General features: G+C 30.6%; 1 protein-coding gene across 4 annotated transcripts in view; it reads right to left on the reverse strand.

The window, feature by feature from the left end:
- The window catches only part of LOC131841544 (irregular chiasm C-roughest protein-like), an 87,085-nt gene that overhangs the window by 15,934 nt on the left and 47,468 nt on the right, over nt 1-23,683 (reverse strand). For all 4 annotated transcript variants that reach the window (XM_059189860.1, XM_059189858.1, XM_059189861.1 and 1 more), the window contains exons 2-4: nt 13,815-14,111; nt 4,881-5,031; nt 813-893 (exon numbers count right to left, since the gene is read on the reverse strand). In XM_059189860.1, coding sequence (XP_059045843.1) covers nt 813-893; nt 4,881-5,031; nt 13,815-14,027 — 445 coding nt within the window. In that variant the 5' untranslated portion in view covers nt 14,028-14,111. The remainder of the gene's footprint in view (nt 1-812; nt 894-4,880; nt 5,032-13,814; nt 14,112-23,683) is intronic.

Raw genomic sequence — 23,683 nt, forward strand, 5'->3', positions numbered from 1 at the left:
AACACACATACATGCCTCTGTAGGCATAAGTATATATTTATGCCACTATCAGCTTTTTAAACAGTGTTCCGTTTGACAGATAAAATTATAGGGTACGGAAGCACCACATTACACAGAAATAGGGAAATGAAAGAAAGCATGTGGGAAAACATGAATGTGAAACCTTAGTCCCGGGAATGGCAATTCATGAGAGATACTACACGAGTCACATGACAACAAGACGATAAGTTGTCAACCCCAAAAAACGGGAATGGCAATTCATGGGACATACCACCCACGTTACATGACAACATAATATGCGTAATACTGTTTCCGTATTTAGATGGTCGTCATTCTGTTGAGAAACTCTTTTTATATTAATATCAGGGATGTTATGGATATAAAACTTCGGATGCGGATAGAATTCGGATATAATAATGATTATTATACCGAATACAGATACGGATGCGGATATGAAATAATTTCGGATCATCCGTTAGTTCTGGATAATTTCGGTTACGAATATTTATTTTTTAAGGAATTTCAAAAGTAAAATACAAATAAAATGGTTACATAACGTGTCTCAATTAGGTTCCACCCCTATCCGATATTATCCGATACTTTTATTTCGGATTCGGTTACGGTTACGGAGTTCCTTAACATCCCTGATTAATATATTTAAAGTTTTCTTGTATTCTATAATCAAAACTATAAAAACAATATTATATAATCTCTCACTTCACTCTCTACCATCTTACCATTAAGTACATTTTTCCAGTCACAAATAGTTTTACTACATATTTCTACAACATATTCCAGAAAAAAAAACTCACCATTCAATCCTGAACTGACTTGACACTGGTATTTGCCGTCATCTTCCAGTGTCACATTTTTTATATCTAATGAGTAGTCTCCTGAAACAAAAAAAAAATACAGTGAATAAAAAAAATATAAATAATAATCATTCCAATTATAACATCATTAACTGCTTCTTCGTTATCTCATTCCTTTGGACAAATAATAACGGTTCATAATGTTTTATATGTTATAAGATAAGTATCATTAGTACTACATTTGAGGTTGCAGAAGAAAAGTTAGATTGTTTTTGCATGTAATAAATGAACTATGAAAAAATACTTAACCGATTTTAAATATTCTTTCACTAATAGAAGAAAGAAATCATTGATAATAATGGAATGGTGTATCCACTAACAGTAACGCTGGATCACTGTTGTAGGATGATAAAATAAACATGAGGTCAGGTCAGTTAGTCCATCGTGACAAATTCAACAAGAGTTTATCACGATGTTTTCCAGAGCGAACCGTGTGGAAGTCAACCTAACATAATACGACAGCAATGGGATAATTAGTATGTGTACTAACGATCTCCAGAAAACTACATTATTAAATAATAAAATGAGCAATATTTTATTTAAAAAACAATTACACACCCTACAACAATTGCCTACATCAAATGCCAATTAAATCATTAATACAAATTAAGTAGAATTTATAACCAACAAAAAACACGAGTATTTTAAAAATATAAAAAAAATATACTAGTACTTACACTATGAGAATAACAGTACATTTTTTATCCTCATTTTTCATTAAGCAAAGAAACGCGTAGTCCGATTAGCTTATTAAAAAGTATTCCCAGAATAGCTCTATCTAATTGAATTGTATTTGCTCATCTTTTGATACACCCAAATTGTTTTTTCATCCCTTAGCAACTAATCTTATTCCAGTTGTTTATTATACAGATCAAATATAGACAGCCTCGTTGATTTAACAGTTAAGCACACTGCTTTACTTCCGATTGTCGCGGGTTGGATTCCTCGCACAGTGTAAACATTTGTATTCATGAGTATGAGTGTTTTTTATATAGATATACATATATTTCCAAAAAAAATTTTTTTTTATACATACGTATATCAGTTATTTAGGACCCACAAGACAAGCTCTGCTTACCGTGGGACTAGATGGGGCTGTATTAATTGTTCAGGGTTATTAGTGACCCCATTGCTTGCAATATAAGTTACATTTATGATCCACTTAATACTTGGTGCTTTAACTACGATGACCTACCTGATCTGACTTCATTCTTAACCTATCATAGTCTACTCCCCCTCCCCAGCATATTCGTACATTCAGAGTTTTCTTAAGTTGGATAATTTATCTTATTAGTCATGCTCACTAAAATGTCCAGATTTGTGGCGGCGTCGTGGTGGGCCGGGTCATTGGGCTCCCTAAAATATGGTCGAGCGCAGTGATGGCTGGCTCATCCGTCATACTCGTGAACGGGTACTGTTTGTAGGCACTGGTCTGCTCTAATCACTATGACTGATTTCCTCTTATTAATTGTTTAACCAGTTGTTGTGTATTCAATATTTTTTCTATTTCATTATTCAATTGAATTAGTGCTAATCGGTAGTTTGTATTCACACACTTAAACTTAAATTGTAAAGTAATTATAAAATTATTTAAAAGAGCAACACACAAGTTTCTTGCTCGTTCTTCTTGTGATGAGACAGCTTTCCGAATGAGCGGTAGATTAAATGTATGTGCTTCAATGTAAGTTTATTTGAATAAATGATTTTCTATACTATTCTCCTCGAAACTAAGATTCAGAATTAAAAAATGCGTACAACCCTAAAACAATACCTATAATTTATTTTATATGTAATAACCATTTTGCGAAATTACCAAATAGATTTCGAATATGGCATCATGGTTTAAAAATGAAACGATTTCCGCTATTGTCTCACATCTGTCGATGATTGCTGACCTTGAGAGAATATTTCCTATGCGTCAAGAAATCATCATAGCCAACTCGGACCGGTCGTTGACTTTGTGCGTTTGTCTAATTATATCGCGCTAGATTTGCGTGTGATGCAGACAGGGCTAAGTTTGTTTGTTTTTATACATTAGATTTAGTATATAGTTTTACTAGTTGAGCCCGCGGTATCATCCGCGCTAAATTTCAGTAGAAAATATAGCCTATATGTTATTATGATGCATAAGCTATATTACTGTAAATGAGTTTGATTTTTTTAAATGGTTGAATCTATTTGTTTTCAATATATAGGGTAGATAATGTAAATTGAAAAGACTAATACAAACAATCATCAGGAGTAAGGCAGTGAACTAAAACTAGACTAAACTAAACCGCTAGTTCGCTAGTTAAATCATACATAATATATAAAAACAAGCAATTGTCAATTTTTAAAATAAATGATCTAGCCATACTAATATTATGAATACGACTCTGTGACGACTAAATAGCTAAAAATATTTTAATAGAATTCGACGTATATATAGATTATATTCCAAGTTCTAATTTCTTATACAATATATCTTATATATATATATATATATATATATATATATATATATATATATATATATATATCTAAAATAACCGACTATTAATACTTAATAAAATTATTATTTAGAGATTAGGAATAAAATTGATTAATTGCAAAAAGAATCATTAATAATTCTTACGTACGTTATAAAAATTACGTCCAAATTAGGTAACCTCCTTTTTGAAAGTCGGTTGGATGTAATGAAGCTTTGTACAAATTTAATAGGTATTTAAAACAACATAAATAGTATAAGACAGCTAGGCGTTTTGTTGGGCAGATTTTGTGTAATAAATCTTTACGATCTAATACTTGCAGATGCGTAGTTACTGGTCATGACACAGACCAACAAAAAAGTCTAGAAGGAATACAGTATAAATTAATACACATTTTGTAGTTAAATACATACATTACTCTATTTCATAAAGTGGGAGCAAGGTACGGTTATAGACTGAATATTTAGAGAAATTATTGCAAGTTATTATTTTTTTAAATTAATGTAAATCGTAATGAGATGTTTAAAAAATAACAATTATTAAATTGACAATTGTGAATTATTTTATACAATAATTAGTGAATTATTTTTTAAACATTGTCATTTCATTTGTTCCTTAATCTCGTACGTGAGGCGATAACAATTTATCGCCTCACGTACCTACATATTTTTTAAATATTTTATTAATTTAGTAAACACACATTTCTAGTTATTTCTAAAATACATAAATTTTAGTTTTCCCACTTCACGTAGACTTCGTCGCTCTCGTTCGTCACTTCACTTTCATCACCCGACTTTGTTCGAAACCTATATTAGGTATAGTTACCCTATTTAAGATAATAGACGTGAAGGTATATTAACAATAAACGGAAAAACACTCGCATTCTTTTTTCACTTATTCTGAAATATTTTTTTTATTATTCAATGGCGCGAAAGCACAGGTCGGATTATGTTAGACTCAAACCTCCTTTGTAATCCTTCTTAATACGACTTGATGGGTTTTTATATGTTTACAGACTTTTAAACAAAAAGGTATTGAATATTAATAGAATAGTAAAGTTGATCTAAGTCATATTTTTTTTTAGGAAAACCTGGCGTAAATGTTTTTTTTGTTGTCTAATTAATAAACGAAATATCTTTATTCATGTAGAACTTTACAGACTCTTATGATATATTAAATCAGTCAGTTCGGAGTGCTTTCAAACTAAGAAGAACTGACAAGAAACTCAGCACTGTGTTACTCTGAAAAAAATGAAACTTTATAAATATATATATATAATTGAATATATTTCAGGACAATTCACACAGCGCCATCTAGTTTCAAGCTGATACATAGATGATCTTTTTTTGTAAATTCATAAATAATATATATATATTTATGTAATATAAAATACTCAGACCAATTCAAACAATCATACTCATGAATACAAATGTTTGTACCGAGCGAGGAATCTAATCCGTTACCATCGGAAGCAAGGCGGTGTGCTAAACCGCTAGAGAACTGAGGCCGTCAAATATAAAAAGGTATATATTATATTCACCTTCCTCGTCGCTCCCTATCATGGAGTACCTCTCGTATCCGCTCAAGTTCCGATGTGTGCCAAGACCGAAGTCGTCCTTCGTCCACTGTAGAGCACCCACTTTGTTCTCCACCCGACAAGGCAGCGTCACCCTGGAGCCGACTATGGCACTCTGTTGAACAAAATTTATCTATTAGTGGACCACGCCTTTTCGTATTTCTATCATATCTCTAAATTATACGCGTACTCAGGCCATGAAAAAAATTACATCAATTATTCAAATATCATATAAAACAGTCTTTTTGTAATAAAGCTTATTATAAAATTTAGGAGTTTGTAAATGATAATAATCTTTTTTGTAGAAAAAACATAAAATACATAGTGCTGACAATATTAACTGATTGCACAAAGATTGCGTGCGGTTTCTATGTTCATTATCATATGCCTACTTGGTCGTGCGTCTTTATTTCTTGTTTGTTCTTCGTATAATGAGTCTGCATTTCAAATGAGGAGTAGAATGAAAAAATATAACTTCTAAGTTTTTATATTAGGTTTCCTTGTTTAGCGATTATTTATATACTATCCTAAACATTTATACATCGGCGGTAATAATTTCCCGACGTAACTAACTAAAAAACAGAAACGTTAACAAGAAAGTTTAAACTACAGTATCTGCCTAACTGTAGCTCATTATCATTGCCTTGCCTTTATCCTATTATTTGTCATCGGTGCAGTATGTCATCCTCTTCCAATGATCCCTATCTGTTGTCATATTTGAGCATACTCTCCTTTAATACATATCATCTTTCACACAATCCATTGATGTTTTTTTCGGTCGCCCTCTGTCTTGCTTATATTTAGCTTATTCAATATTAGTGAATACAGTTCACAAATCAATTTATTTGAAGTTGTTTTATGTCTCTAAATTAAAACATACATATTAGAATTATTTATTTATTATTATTAAATCAGATCCTGATTTTGATAGCGGTTTAAAAGATTAAATTATTATAATGGTTCTTATAATACATTATTTTAATTCAAGACCATTAAGATACACACTATACGATTCTAAAGCTGTTTTTAAAACAAATAATCATAAATATACGAGTCACTATTTGCCACATCTAAATTTGTTTGTACATCTTGTTTCAAGATACTTGAGGCATTCGTTGCTAAGAAATTCAAATATTGTAAAATTTAAAATGGACACAACACTACTCCAACTGAAGTTTTCATCTCGAGAGCTACTTACGAGATGAGACGTGTATGGGATGTGAAATTTGCCTCTCCAGCACTGTTCAACTTGTAAGATCCTTTTGTAGTTAAGTGATGAGCGGTTAGCCATCATAGTTCTTTTATTTTATGTTATATGCACTTATTTCAAATGTAGCATCTTTGTTTTATGTGCTTGGAATGGCAGTTTAGAATCTAGGGGGGAGGGAAAGTGGCAACACGGAGCCTATACCCCCAGGGCGGCAAGTTCTGAGGGCACCAAATTCGAATCGGCAGATGAATACACAACTCATCATTATTAACGCACTTTTGACAACTTGACCAACGACAGAGGGACGTCAAGTAAATCGTTTTTGTTCAATGCATTTGAAAATGAAGATATAACTGTTACTTTCACAATAATTAACAGCAATACTATTTGTTCAATTTGTATGTTAATATATATATTGCAAACATGTTGGCCGGAGAGGGAGGGCAGTGGAGTATTAGAGGGTGGCATTTTTTAGTTTTTGCCCCACCTCGAAAAAATTAAAGATCAGTGGCTGCAAATGACATCCCACCTAACGGTAAATATTAACCATTACTTATATATATGAACAGCACCATGGTCATTACGTTATCATGTAAGGCCCTAATATAACGCATACGTTATCATTCTGGAGGATTAATATGTCATTCTATAATTTTGTTGTCTTTTCTCACAATTCAACCAAAACACAGCTTAGCAAACTGCTTAAAAGTCTAAAAACTTGCTTGTAGCTTGTAACAGCCACCAAGCTTGTAGATTTTTTCAAATTATTTCTTTAATATATCATAGTATATAATATAGCGACCCAACTTTGTTTGCACTTTTAATTTGTATATTTATCTTATACATACTCTAGTCTTCATATTATAAAGTCTGCGGTTATGAGCAAATAAAAGTAAACTTTGAAACCACTATATTGAGATTGATTTGAGAAATGCTTTCATTAATCGAAACGTATCTTATTCTAGAGTGTTTTTAGCTAATTAAGCTACAAATTACGTTAATATGTACAAAAACTTACAAACTCAAAAGCGAACCGTAGTACGCCACTAGTACGATTACAATAAACAAATCAGTTTATATAAACTCGAGCCTTAAAAAGAGAAATAAAAAATATACATAATAAAACTATTTATCATTATTTCAATACAGAAATTTTATTAAACTTATGAAGACCATCAAATAGATTGTCTAAATTTACATAAATACGTTGTTCTCCGAGAAACCGTAGAGACGATTTATATAAAAAAACACGTTTGAATGTCAACGACCGACATTGGGCGGCCATATTCGCGTTTCATATCGAGATTTCAAATTAAACAGCTGATTAGAGTCGTAGCTACTTTTAATTAAACATCCCGATTGTGGTATACTGATAATATAACGCGATTGTAACAAAATACCTATGCTAATGAGAGGTGCAATTATAAATTTAAATTTATTTGCTGACGCCATGGTTCAAGTCACAGGTGACCAGCATTTTGTTTTTTTATTTTAGTAACAAACTAATTTGGAAATAATAATATTTACTTATTTATTAAAACTTAAAAAAAATTAATATACAAATACACAAATATTGATGCAAATGGCGGACTTAATACCTTAAGGCGTTTTCTCCCAGTTTTATCGTCTATATTAAGAGGCCTTTCACATTTTTTGGCGTAAAAGCGGGGTCTTTGGGGTTCTGGTTCTAAGAAATTAAGAGTCGGATATACATTTTGATTCCTGAATTATATAGATAGATATCTTATCTTAAAAACTACATCTTTGAAATGTTAATTTTCTCTTTATTAGTCTTCCTAATTTCTAAAATAGTTTATTCAAAAACGCTAAGAGACAGAAGTTTGGGGTCGTCGTTTATTAATAAACAAACATAAATTGATATGATATTGATACTAAAACTTGATAATTACTTTATAAATTGAGACAGCATCGTCTTTTTTTTATTTTCAACTTAAATATCTAAAAAATTGATCATAATTAAACCCGAAATTTCAACAAAACTTTGCCATAATCATTTCTAATTTTCTCATAAATACAACGAAATTTTTGCATAAAAAAAACATAATAATAAAGTTAATATACTTGTAAATTAGAAATATAAAAAAAATATATAAGTTTCTAAGAAAAAAATAAACAATAATAATAATTTAAAGTTGTATAAATTCCGTTGCGCCAAAAGTAAATTCTCAGTGCTGCGCTAGCGCTCGTCGAGGTAGTACCTATGCCATTTTTTACAACACCGCTAAGATAAGACATTCGTCAGTGAACATTAGTATAGAGCGACTAAACCATTTTGATAATTTAAGTAATATTTAATTAATTTTGCTAATATATACTTATTTCTACGAATATTAATATATATATATATATAATATTTATTTTAGCATGCCAAGACAAAAGTACAGTTATGCTACAGATAAAACCTACCTACCCTGCTGCACTATGAAAAGCACAAGAGCATGGTATTTCGTCACACTAATGGCAATTAATTGTTAAAAATAAAAAAAACCATTTTAGTATTTTTAAAAAAAACTGCTTATCTGAGAGAAAAATGTAAGAAAATGTAAACGAATTTTACTTTATGTTTATTTTGTAGTTTTTTCTAAATTAAAATAGGGTTATTGTTTATAAAAATACCATTATTATTTTTACGTATATTTGTCTTGTGTTATATCATCTAGTATGTAATGTGGATTGTAAATAAATTACCAAATTATATATAAATATATAATTCCTTAATGTTTAGAGATATTTTATCCAATTTACTTTATTTTATTTTACACAATACAAATATTTCTAAATTGTAACCATTGTGTTATTATACTCGTTGGACTTTCATTACTGTACAGTTATGTCAAATAGTCTAATAATTATGTGTCTTTGGGTGATAAGTCAACAACATTATAAATGTTTTTATTTAGAGACTAGCTTTCAGCTGGTGGCTTCGCCCGCGTGAACATGGGATATATAGATTATCGCGCGTTTAAAGATCTGTGTATAGTATTGGGACATTATCATAAACCTTCTTTTTGAGTCTATCTATTCTGTCTATTAAATAATAACAAATCAAAATCTGCGTAGTTTTTTAAGATCAAAACATACAGATCTATTACATGTGTAGAAGACATTTTAACTTTAAAATGGTAAGATCAGTTGGAATCATCGGTATTCTTGGTATATAAGCTGGTTGCCCAGCTAACGTACCGGTTATACTGGTCTACGATTAAGTTGTCTTTCAATTTTTTAGTAAGCAACATATCCAATGGGACGCCATTGCACATGTTCGGCGGGCTTAAATTTCATGATTGGATCATGCTTTTGAGAAATTCCTTCCTCAAGTTTGAGCAGTTAGTGTAGGAAATCACTATCTGTGCTTCCATAAAAATGGGCTCTCATATTTGTCAGTAGTTTTAAACTTTCAATTAAAGTCCATAAGGGAGACGATGTTAATGACACAGAGAGTCTTTCAGAAATCTCCAGCAAAAGTATAAAAGTAATCCCGCCAATGAGAGCAGAGGTGTTTCTAAGGTCTTTTAAGGTTCTGTCAAAAGTCTCTATAGCTCATGGTGATTTCATTCCATATAAGCAATGAGGCGTCTTGTAATAATCTATAAAAAGTTTTGATATTAACACGTAATTATTTATCAAGAATCAAGAATCGGCCAACCAAGAACGAGAAGCTGCAATATCAGCCAATCATGCGGCGACGTCAATGATGCAGGAACAGCAATGATAGCAGTTGAAGCTTTTTTTATACAATAGAATGGCAAACAACTGACGGTCCCCCATGCATTGCCATTCCTGAGAATGTGAGGTTTTATTCCTGAGGTGTTATTCCCCATGTACCCTGTAAATTCACTGCCATATATATACACAGATAGTCTATATAGATAGATATACATATACACAGATAGTATACCCTGAGAAAGGTCATAGACTACTTTATAGTGCGAAAAAGGGTTGTAAGGGATTGAAAGCGGAGATGACAGGTTGTATAAAAGTATCGTCATTGTTTAAGTGAAACAATTAAACTTTTTTGGGTTATAATCTAAATATATTTCCTTTATTTGGTAAATTTCATTATACCACGTTGACGAAGTCGCGGCCACACCTAATATACATATAAGGATGTAAACTTTAAATCGAAACAAAGGCATGAAAACACAACTATTATATATAAATAAAATAATTATTTGCCTAAGTTTAATATTTAGAACAAATAAATAATGCATCCGACTCTTATAATAAATTATCTTGTATTTATTAATAAATAAATTTAATTAATATATAATAAGAATTAATTAGTACATTTATGTTATAGTAATTTCATCTTCCTGTCCTTATCCCAATTATTTGTTACTCATATTACTTAAGGTTTTGGCTTTTAGTTATACAATCGGCCAGCATCCTGACTTCAACCCTCTAGGAATAATATAATAAAAAAATATGGTCATTATTAGCACTTTGATAATTAATATAAATCACGTTATTTAAAAAAATCCAATAAATAGTTTATGTTACTCAGTTAAGTAAAAACATATCACATTATTAATTAAAATATTACAAGGATCAAAATGGTTCATACTAAATCCACACCGATTGCGCTACACGTTTATTTGCGTCTGTGTGCGTGTATTACTGTGTGTGTGCGTAAATCCATGCGATTAAACTTAAAGTTGAGCGGCATCATTTTGTAATATTAACAATATAAATGCAAAAATGTGTCAATGTCTAGATGTGTGAGTTTTGTTCGTTGTTTGTTTTTACTTACGACTATACTATTGAACGTACAATTACTTAACGAATTTAAATAGTTATATCATGTATATATCTAAATAAGAAACTAGATGATTTTTGTGGTATTACTATATACTTCTTTTGTTGATATTTTACTTAACTGTATATATTATTTAGTCGTGTACTATTGATAAACGGTGTTTTAAAAAAAACGTTTATCTGTATTTTTCTACACTTAACAGCATCATTAATTTACTGAATGTAACATTTTAACGTATAAAACACAATAATAACTATATTTCATGCCTACAGCAAGGATAAAATCGCTCGTCCCTTATCGCTTATACCAACATCCCATATGTATACAATAACAAATGACAGAAACTGTAAACGTTTTTATAATAAAATCGATTTTACTACGGCAGATATAATTATGCATGTATGTCTATATGCTACAGCTAATTTGAAACATTAATATTAATGTGGAATTGTTATTTTGTGATTACATGGTAAATAATCTTGCATAGATAGTAAAATAAATAAAAAAACCACCGTTAACGTAAGAATATCTTCTAATTTTTTTTAATATATAAGACTGTTGAAGTCTCGTGGTTTACTATGAGACTTCAAAAGAAACACCTATACCATACCAACACAATCCGCCCTCTGTAACAATAAATTTAAATGAAATGAATGTTTATTTACAAAACAAATAGAAAATAAAAATTTACAATGTATATTTATTTAATAATAATTTATAAAGTATAAAATGTAGGAGATATTTAATGTTGCTTTCGCTACGACATCAACAATCAATAATCCTTCTAAATATCCCACCTATAATAACAGTCATGAAAATATTACAATATTAATAATATACAGTTTATGTGTATTTAAAAAATGTCTACGATTCCATAGGGTTTTGTCAAAACGCAATGTTTACTTCCAAAGTAATTACTTATAATGTTCAAACCCGTTAAATGATCGAGTAATAAAATTTAAACTAGACTATGAGTGGACACAAAATGGCCATAAAACGGAATTGATAAATGGGACTCCTCATTAAAAACTACATAAACATCATTTTAGTATCGGCACGGTCATTAAAAATAATGCATAATTAATATTTACATTATTAAAAATTCGTAATATTTTAGATTCTGTCCGCAACTTAATATATGAGATCATGATTGCTAATCCTTAGTAATATTATAAATGCGAAGGTAACTCTGTCTGTCTGTATGTCTCGCTTTCACGCCAAAACTTCAGAACCGATTTAAATGAAATTTGGTACATAGATGGTGGTATTTTGGTACGTACATACATAGACATTGGTCATGAAAATGGATATAGGCTACTTTTTAATGCGAAAAAAATTATGTAAGGGGTTGAAAGGAGAGACAAAAGATTTTACGGAAATAGTGTCATTTTTAAAGCTACATTCTTGAAACATAGTTTAGGCTGTTAATTAAATATAAATAAATATGACATTCCAAGTTTGAAAAATGATAATTTTAAGGGGGTTGAATTAAATTATAGGGTAAAGTTTGTATGGAAATTTGTCATTTTTGAAGCTAAAACAATGTAACTTTTTCTTTGGATTTTTGTGTTAGATTATTAAAAATCTTATCTTTATTTGGTCTAGGTCACAGGCACATTCCAGGCAGACGAAGTCACGGGCACAGCTAGTAATATATATGCCCAATTATTATTACAGATGTTTTTTCTTCTTTATTTATTTAGGAGCTATATAGTTAACATGTTAGAACCATCATAGCTTCTAAATTAATTACAAACATTGAAATTATATCTAACTTCTCTACAGACAATTTGTGATTTAAACTTTCATCCACAAATTTATGAAAAAAGACAAATTGTTTTTATTGAGACTATTGTGATGAATTTCTGATGAATTCGCCACAATGGACTAACTGATCTGACTTCATTCTCATCCTATCATCTTCCACTGATGCCTTGCCTACACCGTTATCACTGGCAAATGCACCATTCCGTTATCGTCCATTAAGAAAAGGTTTATATTATTTTTTCTATTAAAACTTTCAAACAAGCTAATATCGCAATATTTAATAAGTTTTAGTTATAATAATAACAATAACGGAAAATACCGCAACTTATTTTCAACAACAACTAAATTATTCTGTAACTTTGTTTCTACAAACAATATTATTAAATTTCAAGAAAATTATTATTTTCTTATGATTTCGACTAAACAATTCCCAGTATTGTAATTTAAAACTTAGTTCCAAGAAGTGTTTTATTTTTTACCATTTTTATAACATCAAATAGTACAGTCCCGTCCTCTATTAGAACATATATATCTGATGCTTTATTAATTCAGTCGTCAAAGTTATCATACCTTGTAACCTGTCTCTTCACTTCTACATCACGCTCTAAACCAAATCAAAGCTTAAAACTGCTCTATTGACGCAAAATATGAAAATATATAAAAAAAAAAATATAGAGATCTCATCCCACTCAAATTTTAGAGTCTACGGTTAAATTGATGAAACTCTACATTAGTTAAACAACCAAAATAAAAATCTCTTTTAACCATAAAGATGGTCATTAAAATTAATGTCGAATTTGCCAAAACATTGCGTATCATACATACTTAGTGCCTGATTAAGCCAGTGCGGGATGTAGCGGTCTATAGCAAATACTTTCATGACTATAGTTTGGTTTTGTTCTTAAGTTTGCGTAAAAAAATATAATTATTAAAAAAAAAAAATATAACAATTGATATATCTTATATTCCGTCTAGACATTGATAAAAAAAAATTATAAGTATATATTATGTTCAGACAGTTGTAAGTACACGGGATTGCTAATAGATAACTTACTGATAGGCTCACCCAGCGTATACATGTAAAAAAACGTGGAATTGTGAACGTTTTCTCGTGGTTGATAAAGATAAATTATGAGATACATACCTGATCTTGAGGCTCCATCGCAAATCTCTGTTCCTGGTAACCATAACAACCGGTCAGCAGCATGGCAACAGCTAAAATCCACACCCCAACATCCGGTATCCGCCATTTCCTGCGTATATCCGTTCTATTTTCGAATTTCGAATCATCCCCGCGCACGCGCCGCTCTATAAATGGTGTTCCATTTCCAAACAAATGTTTGAATTTTGCCGCCATATCAGCTTATATGGTTGGCGCATATTGGTTAGTTTCTTCTTTCATTTGTAAGTTGCCTTAGCTCAAGTGGTTCTCATTGCTTTTCTGTAACAAAAAAAAAATTATGAGACATAGGCTTAAAATATATTTATCTCAATGCAACAATATTTGTCTTATTTTTCGTCTTTATATTATTATAACTTCTACCATATGAGACTGGTTCTCCGCCAATATCAAGGTTAGTACATTAAAAAGAGGGACAATAAATATTTTTATTACTCGGATTGGTCATTGGTGAGATTAGAATAAGTATGAAGAAATTATACATAGAAAACCCTACAAACAACTCGGACACAATTGTACATACAATGTAAATAATTTCAGTCATTAATTTTCAATAATTAAATACTGTCAGATTTCATTATTATCTTTTCCTTAGAGATAATTACTATTTTATGATGTAACTGTATAAATATTTATTAAGTTCTACAAATAGTTCCGCTTCCCCATTATTTCAAATGGATAGTAACAAGAATGTTTCTAATTATAAATTTGATAATTAAATACCGGTACTTTATTATAGATTTGTATTTATTTTCCACGCGGATTCGTAGATACTGATATCAATATTTAAAAACAACTCTTATTATATAAATTTGAATAGACGCAAACGTGATCCATATTTTACAATAAATACCTAAAAAATATGAATACATTTTCATAATCAAATAAACAACAGATCATTTATTTCATATTAGATACCTTTTTAAATTATAATAGATGCCTATAAATGAACATCAACATTCCTTTTTCAAAAATTAAAACAAAGAATTATATTTTAAAAATTCTAAACAGCGGCCATATATGAACATAACATTTCATTTTCAAAATATAAAACAAAGAATTTAATATTTTTAATTATGTCAAAACTTGCCTGTATCCCGCTGGTTAACTGGCTTCTCGATCCAGTTATGCTTTATTTAATACCATTTACTACATAAACGGCCTTAATATTATAATGACCAATCTTTATTTTAATTCAAGTTTAGCATAAACTAATTTAGCGACAGCAAGGCGCCAAAGATAACAGGGTTTTCAAACGACAAGTTACGATATTTTTAGACTTCCATACGTGGTACCAACATATTCTATAACAATGTTTTGATTTGAATTTAAAATCATAATATTGGAATATTTTTATACGATTGCATACATCATATGAAGGAGACTTTACCATTATAATACTTACCGTTATTTTTTATACGAAATCTTAATCTACGAAAGTACATTTAATATTTACTGCATCTTAAATTTTGTAGTTGATTACGAGTTAATATAAATGCCAAAATGAAATCTTTGGTATATCAGAAATCTTAAGTTTTGAAATATAACGTTGGACAATGTTGGTGATGCTGTTAGGGACAAGAATTATGAGCTCTTTTGTACGAGAAAAAACTTTCAATGTTGGCAACCCTGAAAGGCAATTAGTTTGAACTGCAAAAGCGGAGCTTATTTCTTGTTATTTGCTTAAAAATTCTACGACCCGATTGCTATCTCGGTTAGTGTGATTGGATATCGCGTTAAAGTTTACGAGTTCGATTCTAATAAACGATAATCTATAGTTGCTGATTGATTTATAATTGTCGAGAGAGGATCTGCGACAATAAATTATAATATTCAAAGCGTTCAATAGATAAGACGAAGCGATCGGGTCACTAATGTATTCTAATACTATAAAGAGGTAAGTTAGTGAGTTTGGATATTCAGAGTAATGTTTGGAACAACTCAGCCGATTTTGAAAATTCTTTCAATGTTGGACGTCGCATTTATCGAGAAAAGCTATAGATTATATAACATCATGCTACGACGAATAAAAACGAAGTAGAAATGAAAAATAATGAAGTAAATTTACTAGATCAGCGGTGTGACATCTTAGTTCTCTGGATTGGTAACACATAAGCATGAACGACGTATAGTAACTACCGACTTCGCACTTGTGTACATGTACATGTACCTTCCTCTTGAATCACTCTATGTATATATTGTTAAAAACTGCATTAGTATCGTTGCATAGTTTAAAAGATCTAACCGAACAGACAGCGGAAGCGACTTCATTTTATACTATGTATACATGTTTCTGTTCATGCAGTGTACAGAAAACGGTTTACCATTAACATCAGATCCACTACTTTATTTGCCATTTCAATAACATAAAAAATACATCATGTAAAACTCTATCCACAGAGGTTTTTTTCTAAACAAACAGAGTATATATTTTAACAAAATAAAGGATGAAATACCAAGAATGGGATCAACAAAAAACTCACACCACACTCCATGGTATAATTTCCATATATCGCATGACAATGTGCAACGCACATGGTCGGCCATGTGCGCGGCACTATCCGCTATCGTAGAAATATGACACTACTAGAAGTGACATCACGATAATAAAATATATATCATGATCATTAAATAAATACTTCATTTATACTCTGATACGGCTTGACCGATCGAGACCAAAATTTCACAGAAAGTTTTATTCTCCATCGTTTACCTCTCAAACAAATTCAGATCGAGTTTATGAGAATAAACGTGCTACGCTCAACATGTAACCTGTAGATTACCTACGGTAAACGTTTACCATCAAATGGGCCGTATGCTTGTTTGTCACCATAGAAGTATAAAAAAAACCTTGTGTCTATACTACATATCAGTAAGAAACCTTATACCGATAAATATTGAGAATATTGATATTGAAATTAGGAGAGAATAATAGCAATACTTTAGAGTTCTTTTCGAAACTTTTATATATGTTTTATTAATGTTAAGTAGGTGTAGTATGTAAGGCCAAACTCCTTGTAATGCCAATGCCTATAACATTCATCTTTTTTTATTATTAGTCTTACAAATGAGAATGCTAATGTGGGATGGTAGCATAGCAATGTTGAACCACATCAAAGACGAGACAGTTGGACATTCGAAGCAGTTTAAAGATGACTCAAGTACTGTAGAAGGGTTTGGTCACCTCATGTGGTGACCATCAGACCATATGACGAAAACAGTACTTGACACGAGTACCCAGCCATACCATCCACATGGATGTCTGTTATTAATAGGGATTTAAAAAACGCCGAAATAATTCCGGAGGCGACCCAGGACAGACCGTACTGGCGAAGATTGACTAGACGGGCCGACTCCAAATAAATGGGACTAAGATCAGGCAAAAATAAAAATAAGAAGTCTTACAAGGAGCATGATCTTCCATGGTCGTCAAGCTCAAGGCGGGGGGGCCTTATAGTCTTCGCTGTAAAAATAAACTATACTACGTTTTCATTGTAATAGCTGTACATAATAAAAATTGTTTGTAAATACTGAATTGAGTGGCACTCACAGCCCGTACTGTTTACTGTTACAGTTATGGTTACTGTAAAACGGCACTTATTTGCTCAATTAATGGCCACTAATCATAGTTTCTGAGTGTTTACTGGCGACGTTTATATTCCCGTCATGTTATAATTATAGGAATGCAACTTTTAATAATAAAATTACTTAGTGTAACATTGTAATAAAAGTTATATTGCTGTGTATTCCCACATTTTTGTGTGCCATTAGAATGGCAAAGCAATCTACCTGATGATGAGCATGAATGGCATCACGTAATCAATGACAACTGTGGTACCTCTCAATCGTTGCTATTCTGGAGAAGTTTGTGTTTTTATGGATACTCTGCAATCCATTGATTATCAGTATGATATCTCCCCATAATTTGATTGACTTAGCACTTCCTTCTACTGAAACACATTAAGCAAGCTACTTGACGGAAATGAAATTTGTAAAAAACTAAGTATCCGCCCTTATTATATTGACTATATATTGATTGGTAATCAAAATTTCTATAGTTGAAAGAATATTTAAAATCCATTCAGTATTAACTTTAATAAATATCTTACTGGTCGGGACTTTATAACTATAATAAACTTAGCATAACAGAACATCACTTCCTTTGGTTTCACAGAATGCGTAATATGTTTTATTTTTTTAAAGTTGACACGCGTAAAAATAATAAAAACTGCAAATTCCTTGGTTTAACAAAAACATAACACATAAACACGGTAATGTAAACATCCTTTTTTGAAAGGCATAAATGTAAACAAATTGAGACCTTCGGAGGAACAGTATAGAATACAAGTTGCAACAGAAACTGTTGTACCGAGATAGACTATATACAAAATCATCCGTCTGGTGATACTGTCTCTAGCTTGCTGCTCTAGCTTACTGGTGTCTATAGCTTGCTTTGTAAGCTACATTTCAAATTGAAAGGAGACACGTAGGCAGTAAAATTACGGGATACAGAGACAACACTAGTAATCAGAAATGATAACGCATAAAAGTATCACGGGCGTAACAATACAACGTGACATGTGATGCTGAAAATCTTGCTTACATATCAAACAGATAATAAATTAGATAGAAATTTGTTTCTGTATGTCTTTAATATTATTACGTACAATTTCTATTCACTTTTTTTATACTACGTTAGCAAGTAAGCATAAGGGCCATCTGATGGTAAACGGTTACTGTCCACTAAAGATGCCTGAAAAACTATCTAATTGCACAATAAAGAAGTGAACTGAGACTGACGCAGACGACTTTTTACTAAGCCTATTTCAGCTGCCAAGCACTTTTAAGCTTTGTAAGCTATATTTCGGTTGTAGAGTAGAAAAAGCAGTGAAGTCACAGAATAAGAGGCATAACATGTTAAACCTCCGAAATGACAACGTAAAAGAGGTATCGCGCAATTCATATGAAAAAAAATTATAGATTTAAACACTTATCTACGCCCAATATTTGTAGACGCGCCTAGGCATCACATCCATTCAACATTTATCTTTACCCTTCACTAATACCATGACCATATGGCCACGAATGAGACAAATATTATTTTAACACGTACTTTTTATAATTACACACTTTGTTTAATTGTAAAGTCTGGTAGCAACGTGTTATTTTTAAAACTTAAGTTCATTTTTACATTAATATTTTTATAACTATGTTACGGGAATTTAAATAAACTTATTAGTGTGATTAGACGTTGTGACAAAAACAAATAGCCTTTAAATGTTTCTTAAAAATAAAATTAATGTTTTTAAAAATGGAACGTCGAACAAAGAATAGCTATATTGTCAAGTTTTTTATACACGTTGTTTTCGTACATTCCACGGCGTCAATAATAAAGACAAAGTGTATACAAGTGCATTTTTACATTAATATTTTTATAACTATATTACAGGAATTTGAATAAACATATTTGAGCGATTAGATACTGTATGTACGAAAATAGCCATTAAATGATTTTTAAAAATAAAATTACTATTTTTAAAAATAGAACGTTGAACATAGAACGACGATATTACTTTATAAATTATGTTTTTTTTTAAGTATACACAGTCTTTTTATACATTCCTCAAACTAAATAAGGACGAGGAAGACTTCCGGATAAAGTCGAAATAATTGTTGCAAGACTAAAAGATAAACAATTTACATAGTAACAAAATTCATTCAATACATTTGTATATATACAAAATGTAAGTTTAAAATATAAAAAATATGCCTTCACGACTATATGCTAGAGAGGGTAGATAGAGACATTATTATTGATTGATGATATTAGAATGATCTTACTGATAACGCTAATGCTGAATTGGAACCAGTGAAAGATGAAGTCGTTAGATGATTTTGTACCAGAATCGAACTGACGCATTAGTACCATGGTACATTACTAGGCTACAACGCTATCCCAAATTTTATGTATCTACCTAATATTAAAAATATATATTATTGTAGTATACAATTTATTATATGCAGCAATACAACTTTCCGTATATATTTTTAGCGAGCAAATATCTTAAATATCTTGTAGACTTACTCACGTCTATAATAATATTTACTTACGCATGCAAATACTGTTGCTAGGAAATATGTTTTGCTTTAAAAAAAACATTATTAACATTACGGTTCTCTTCACGGAATCTGCGGCATTACGAACATGAAAGATGAATGCAAAAGAGATGACATAAAATATACATAAAAAGGAAAATACATGTAGTATTAATATACATCAGACAAAGACGGTATAGCATTCTGCTTTATTTATTTATTTATGCTTTATTAGTTAATAAAATGTAAAAGTTACTTTTGGGGAGTGCAACACTCAAAGGCGGTTTAGCATTAAATATAGTTTGCCAAGTAAAATACTTATTAATATTTATGATAGAGACATATCCAAATATCCAGGTCACAATTAATATAAAAAAATCGCTTTCAAAATAAGTCTGATTAAAAATCTAAACTAAAACCAGATCAGACTGTTTATACCAACAGATGGGCCGTATATACTTGTCATTACTGTGGCAGAAAAAAGCAATAAGCAAAATCATCTCTAATACAAATTATTACATCGATTAGGAATATCTGTAATACTTATAAAATTCGCTGATTGGGAGAGCGTGTAGTACATACACGCTCTCCCAAATAGTATTCATGTACTACAGAAACTACATACTGAGTACCAAAAAGGAATGCTAATAAAACTAAGAAATGACTTTCCCGCTAAATATTCAAATATAGAACTGAAAGCGAACTACAAACTGCACAATACGCGCGCTTCAGGTACAATGTTTTACTTTTGTTACCATTCTATTCTATTCTATATTTATTCGAACGTTGAACTTTCTGGCTGAAAAGCTACAGTTTTATTACAAAACAATGTGCCCGCTGTTGCTATTAAAACAGCGCGAATTGTTGATAATTACCATTTCATTAGTCTGCTGTTCGTTCGGAAATAAAGTATTTAATAGTTGAATAATTAAGCAATCTAGGGATTTGGCGGTATGGGTTATGCTCTTTACCTGTCTTAAGAACATGTATGGCAATTAAAAATTAAATATCTTATATCGTGTTAATTTGGTATTATGTACTTATATTAAAATTCAATACAAGAATAATTATGTTCTAAGCTTGATTATGTGTATCAGTTTACTAAGAGGACTCAAAAGAAGTTGAAACTGTAGCCGTATAAAATATGTACCTACATATTAAATAAGAAATTAATTACAGTCATCATATTTTACACATATTTTAATCTCGATTTATGATAATTTATAAATATTTAAATTTTTATTTAAATTCGTATTATCCTTTTGAATATTATAAAATGCATCATTATGCGTACATTCGTTTAGAACGAACAATAACACACATAGACACGTCAAACATATCTTTTTTGTGTTGCAGATTAACAAAATCCTGTCTCTACTACTACTCTGTCTCTCTGTAGTCAGACCATTGTGTGGTTTGCACTAAGAGCTTAAAATAATTTGCAGCCATTGAAGTTGTTTTATAAGCATGTAAGCGACAATAAACTGGTACAAAAAATGCCGTTATTATTAATAGATCACTGTTCTCGAGACTAATATAATGCTTAGTAATAATATAAATATGAAAAAGAATTTGTTTGTTGAATAGTTTGCTATATCTAGATGTTTTAACTAACTGTCATGAAAAATAAACAGTATTTTCTTTTCTATATAGAAAGACAATGCGTATGTTTTCCAGGGCATCCAAGTTATCCCGGTCACTGGGCCAAAGTTACGAACAGAACCTAGTTATAAAATGTAATGCAGAACTTGTTGAATGTTTGTCCTAAATTTGCTTCAAATATGTTTACCACTATAAGTGTGATTGAGTAATAAACATCCTAACTTTGGATGGCTAATAACCCCTTTACGAATAGTTTCAAAACTATCTGTTACCTATCTCTATATATAGTTAGGTAAACTATAAAATTCCAACAAAATAAGTTTTTAAATAATTAGTTACAACTAATATTGAGAAAGATCTTAACAGAGGTAGATGGTAAAAAGTCGACTGCGGAGGTACCTAAGTCTCACCTAGTACAAGCAGCCTACTTTACATATAAGCTGTATTTCAAAATTCAAAATATCTTTATTCTTGTAAGTCTATTACAGATTCTTATGATATGTCAAATCTACCAATTGTAGGATTTTTTTTTGATATTTCAAGTATAGGGTTCAATTCGACAATGAAATTATAGGATAAGGGGCATTATATTTTACACCTCCGAAATGGTAACGCGTGAGTGTTTTAGTACGTAAGGTAAAAGACAGTGAAATTACAGGATAAGAGCATTGACATCTTATTCCTCTGGAATGTGCGTTGAGCACGAGCTTCACATGATATCGTGATGTTCTTAGTGCTGTTCTATAACGGTTACCTTACCATTTACCACCAGGTCCTACCTTACCACTTACCGCCTTGATTCCAAACAGTTATGCAAATTAGTCTAAAAGGTTCAAAACTTGTTTGTAAATAACCATTTTGTTTCTTCATGAAAATTTTCTAGTTTGAGGAATATTAAACCTGGCTATCGATTATCTATTATATTATATAACTTGGTATAATTTCACATTATTTTTCACTTTTTCAGTATTGTTTACAATACTCTACAGTCAACCTGTAGAAACCAATGGAAATATTGGGAGTTCATAAACAAAATTGTCGATATCGATGGTCTAGCGGTTTAGCATACCGCTGTACTATCGATGGTCGAGGGTTCGGTTCTTCGCATGGTACATTTCTATTTATTTGAATACGTTTGTTTGTATCGATCTGGGTGTTTTCTATGTTTATACAAAAACACGAGTACACACAACACGAATTTTGCTAGTCTTGGGGCTAAATGTGTCATTTGTAAAAAAAAACATGGTATCAATATATTTACAATATGCACAATTGGTAAGTACATATACCCTACACGACTAGTCCAAGCTTAATATTCATGGATTATATTATCTATATATATAAAAAAAACACTTTAGGCGATTGTATATAACTTTACCACTACTTTACTTTTACCATACCGTTCCATATATATTGCTTTATTATTAACGACTTTGAGTAATGTGCCGTGTTGACATATTGATGGTAACATTTCGTATTATAAGAGTGAGAGCATTTACACCTGGACTTTATTAATAGAATGTATAGTTTAGGGGTTAAGAGGCCTTCATTCAACAGATACATAAAAAAAATAGAGTTTTAAAAAAGGGAGTATCAAATACAATGTATATAAAACTTTATACACACCAACAGAAGAAAGAGAAAGGACTTTTTTCTCTTCTTTTAATTCTTATATTGATGCCAAAAGATAACAACTCAATGCAATGTTTGCTCTAGGACACAAACCACTGCTTTTCAATTACTACGTATCTAAACTACATACATAAAAATAAAATTGAATGGTAATATTAAAAAAAAGGTCTAAGAGAAATACGACTACTATTTTTAAAGTCGGTCTAAAACAAAAATAAGTTTCCTATTTTTTTTAAATCTTATTATGTTTCTTTAATGCTCCATACTTAGTTTGTATAGATAAATTAAAGCATAAAATTACTTTTAACTTTTAGTCCAATTGTGTGAATAAATCAAAACTAACAATCTTAAAATAAGTGTTTGAAAAATCGATATGTTTTTTACCTTTGTCATAAATAAATCACTATTGTTATACAGAACAGAGTTCTAATTACTATGTAGTTATAAATGACAAGATAGGATCGCAACTATTATAGATATATAGGTATCGGTATGAATAATAA

Source organism: Achroia grisella, unplaced genomic scaffold (assembly GCF_030625045.1).
Source record: "Achroia grisella isolate CSIRO2021 unplaced genomic scaffold, CSIRO_AGI_Agris_v1 utg1847, whole genome shotgun sequence".
In the NCBI taxonomy this organism is placed as follows: Eukaryota; Metazoa; Arthropoda; class Insecta; order Lepidoptera; family Pyralidae; genus Achroia; species Achroia grisella.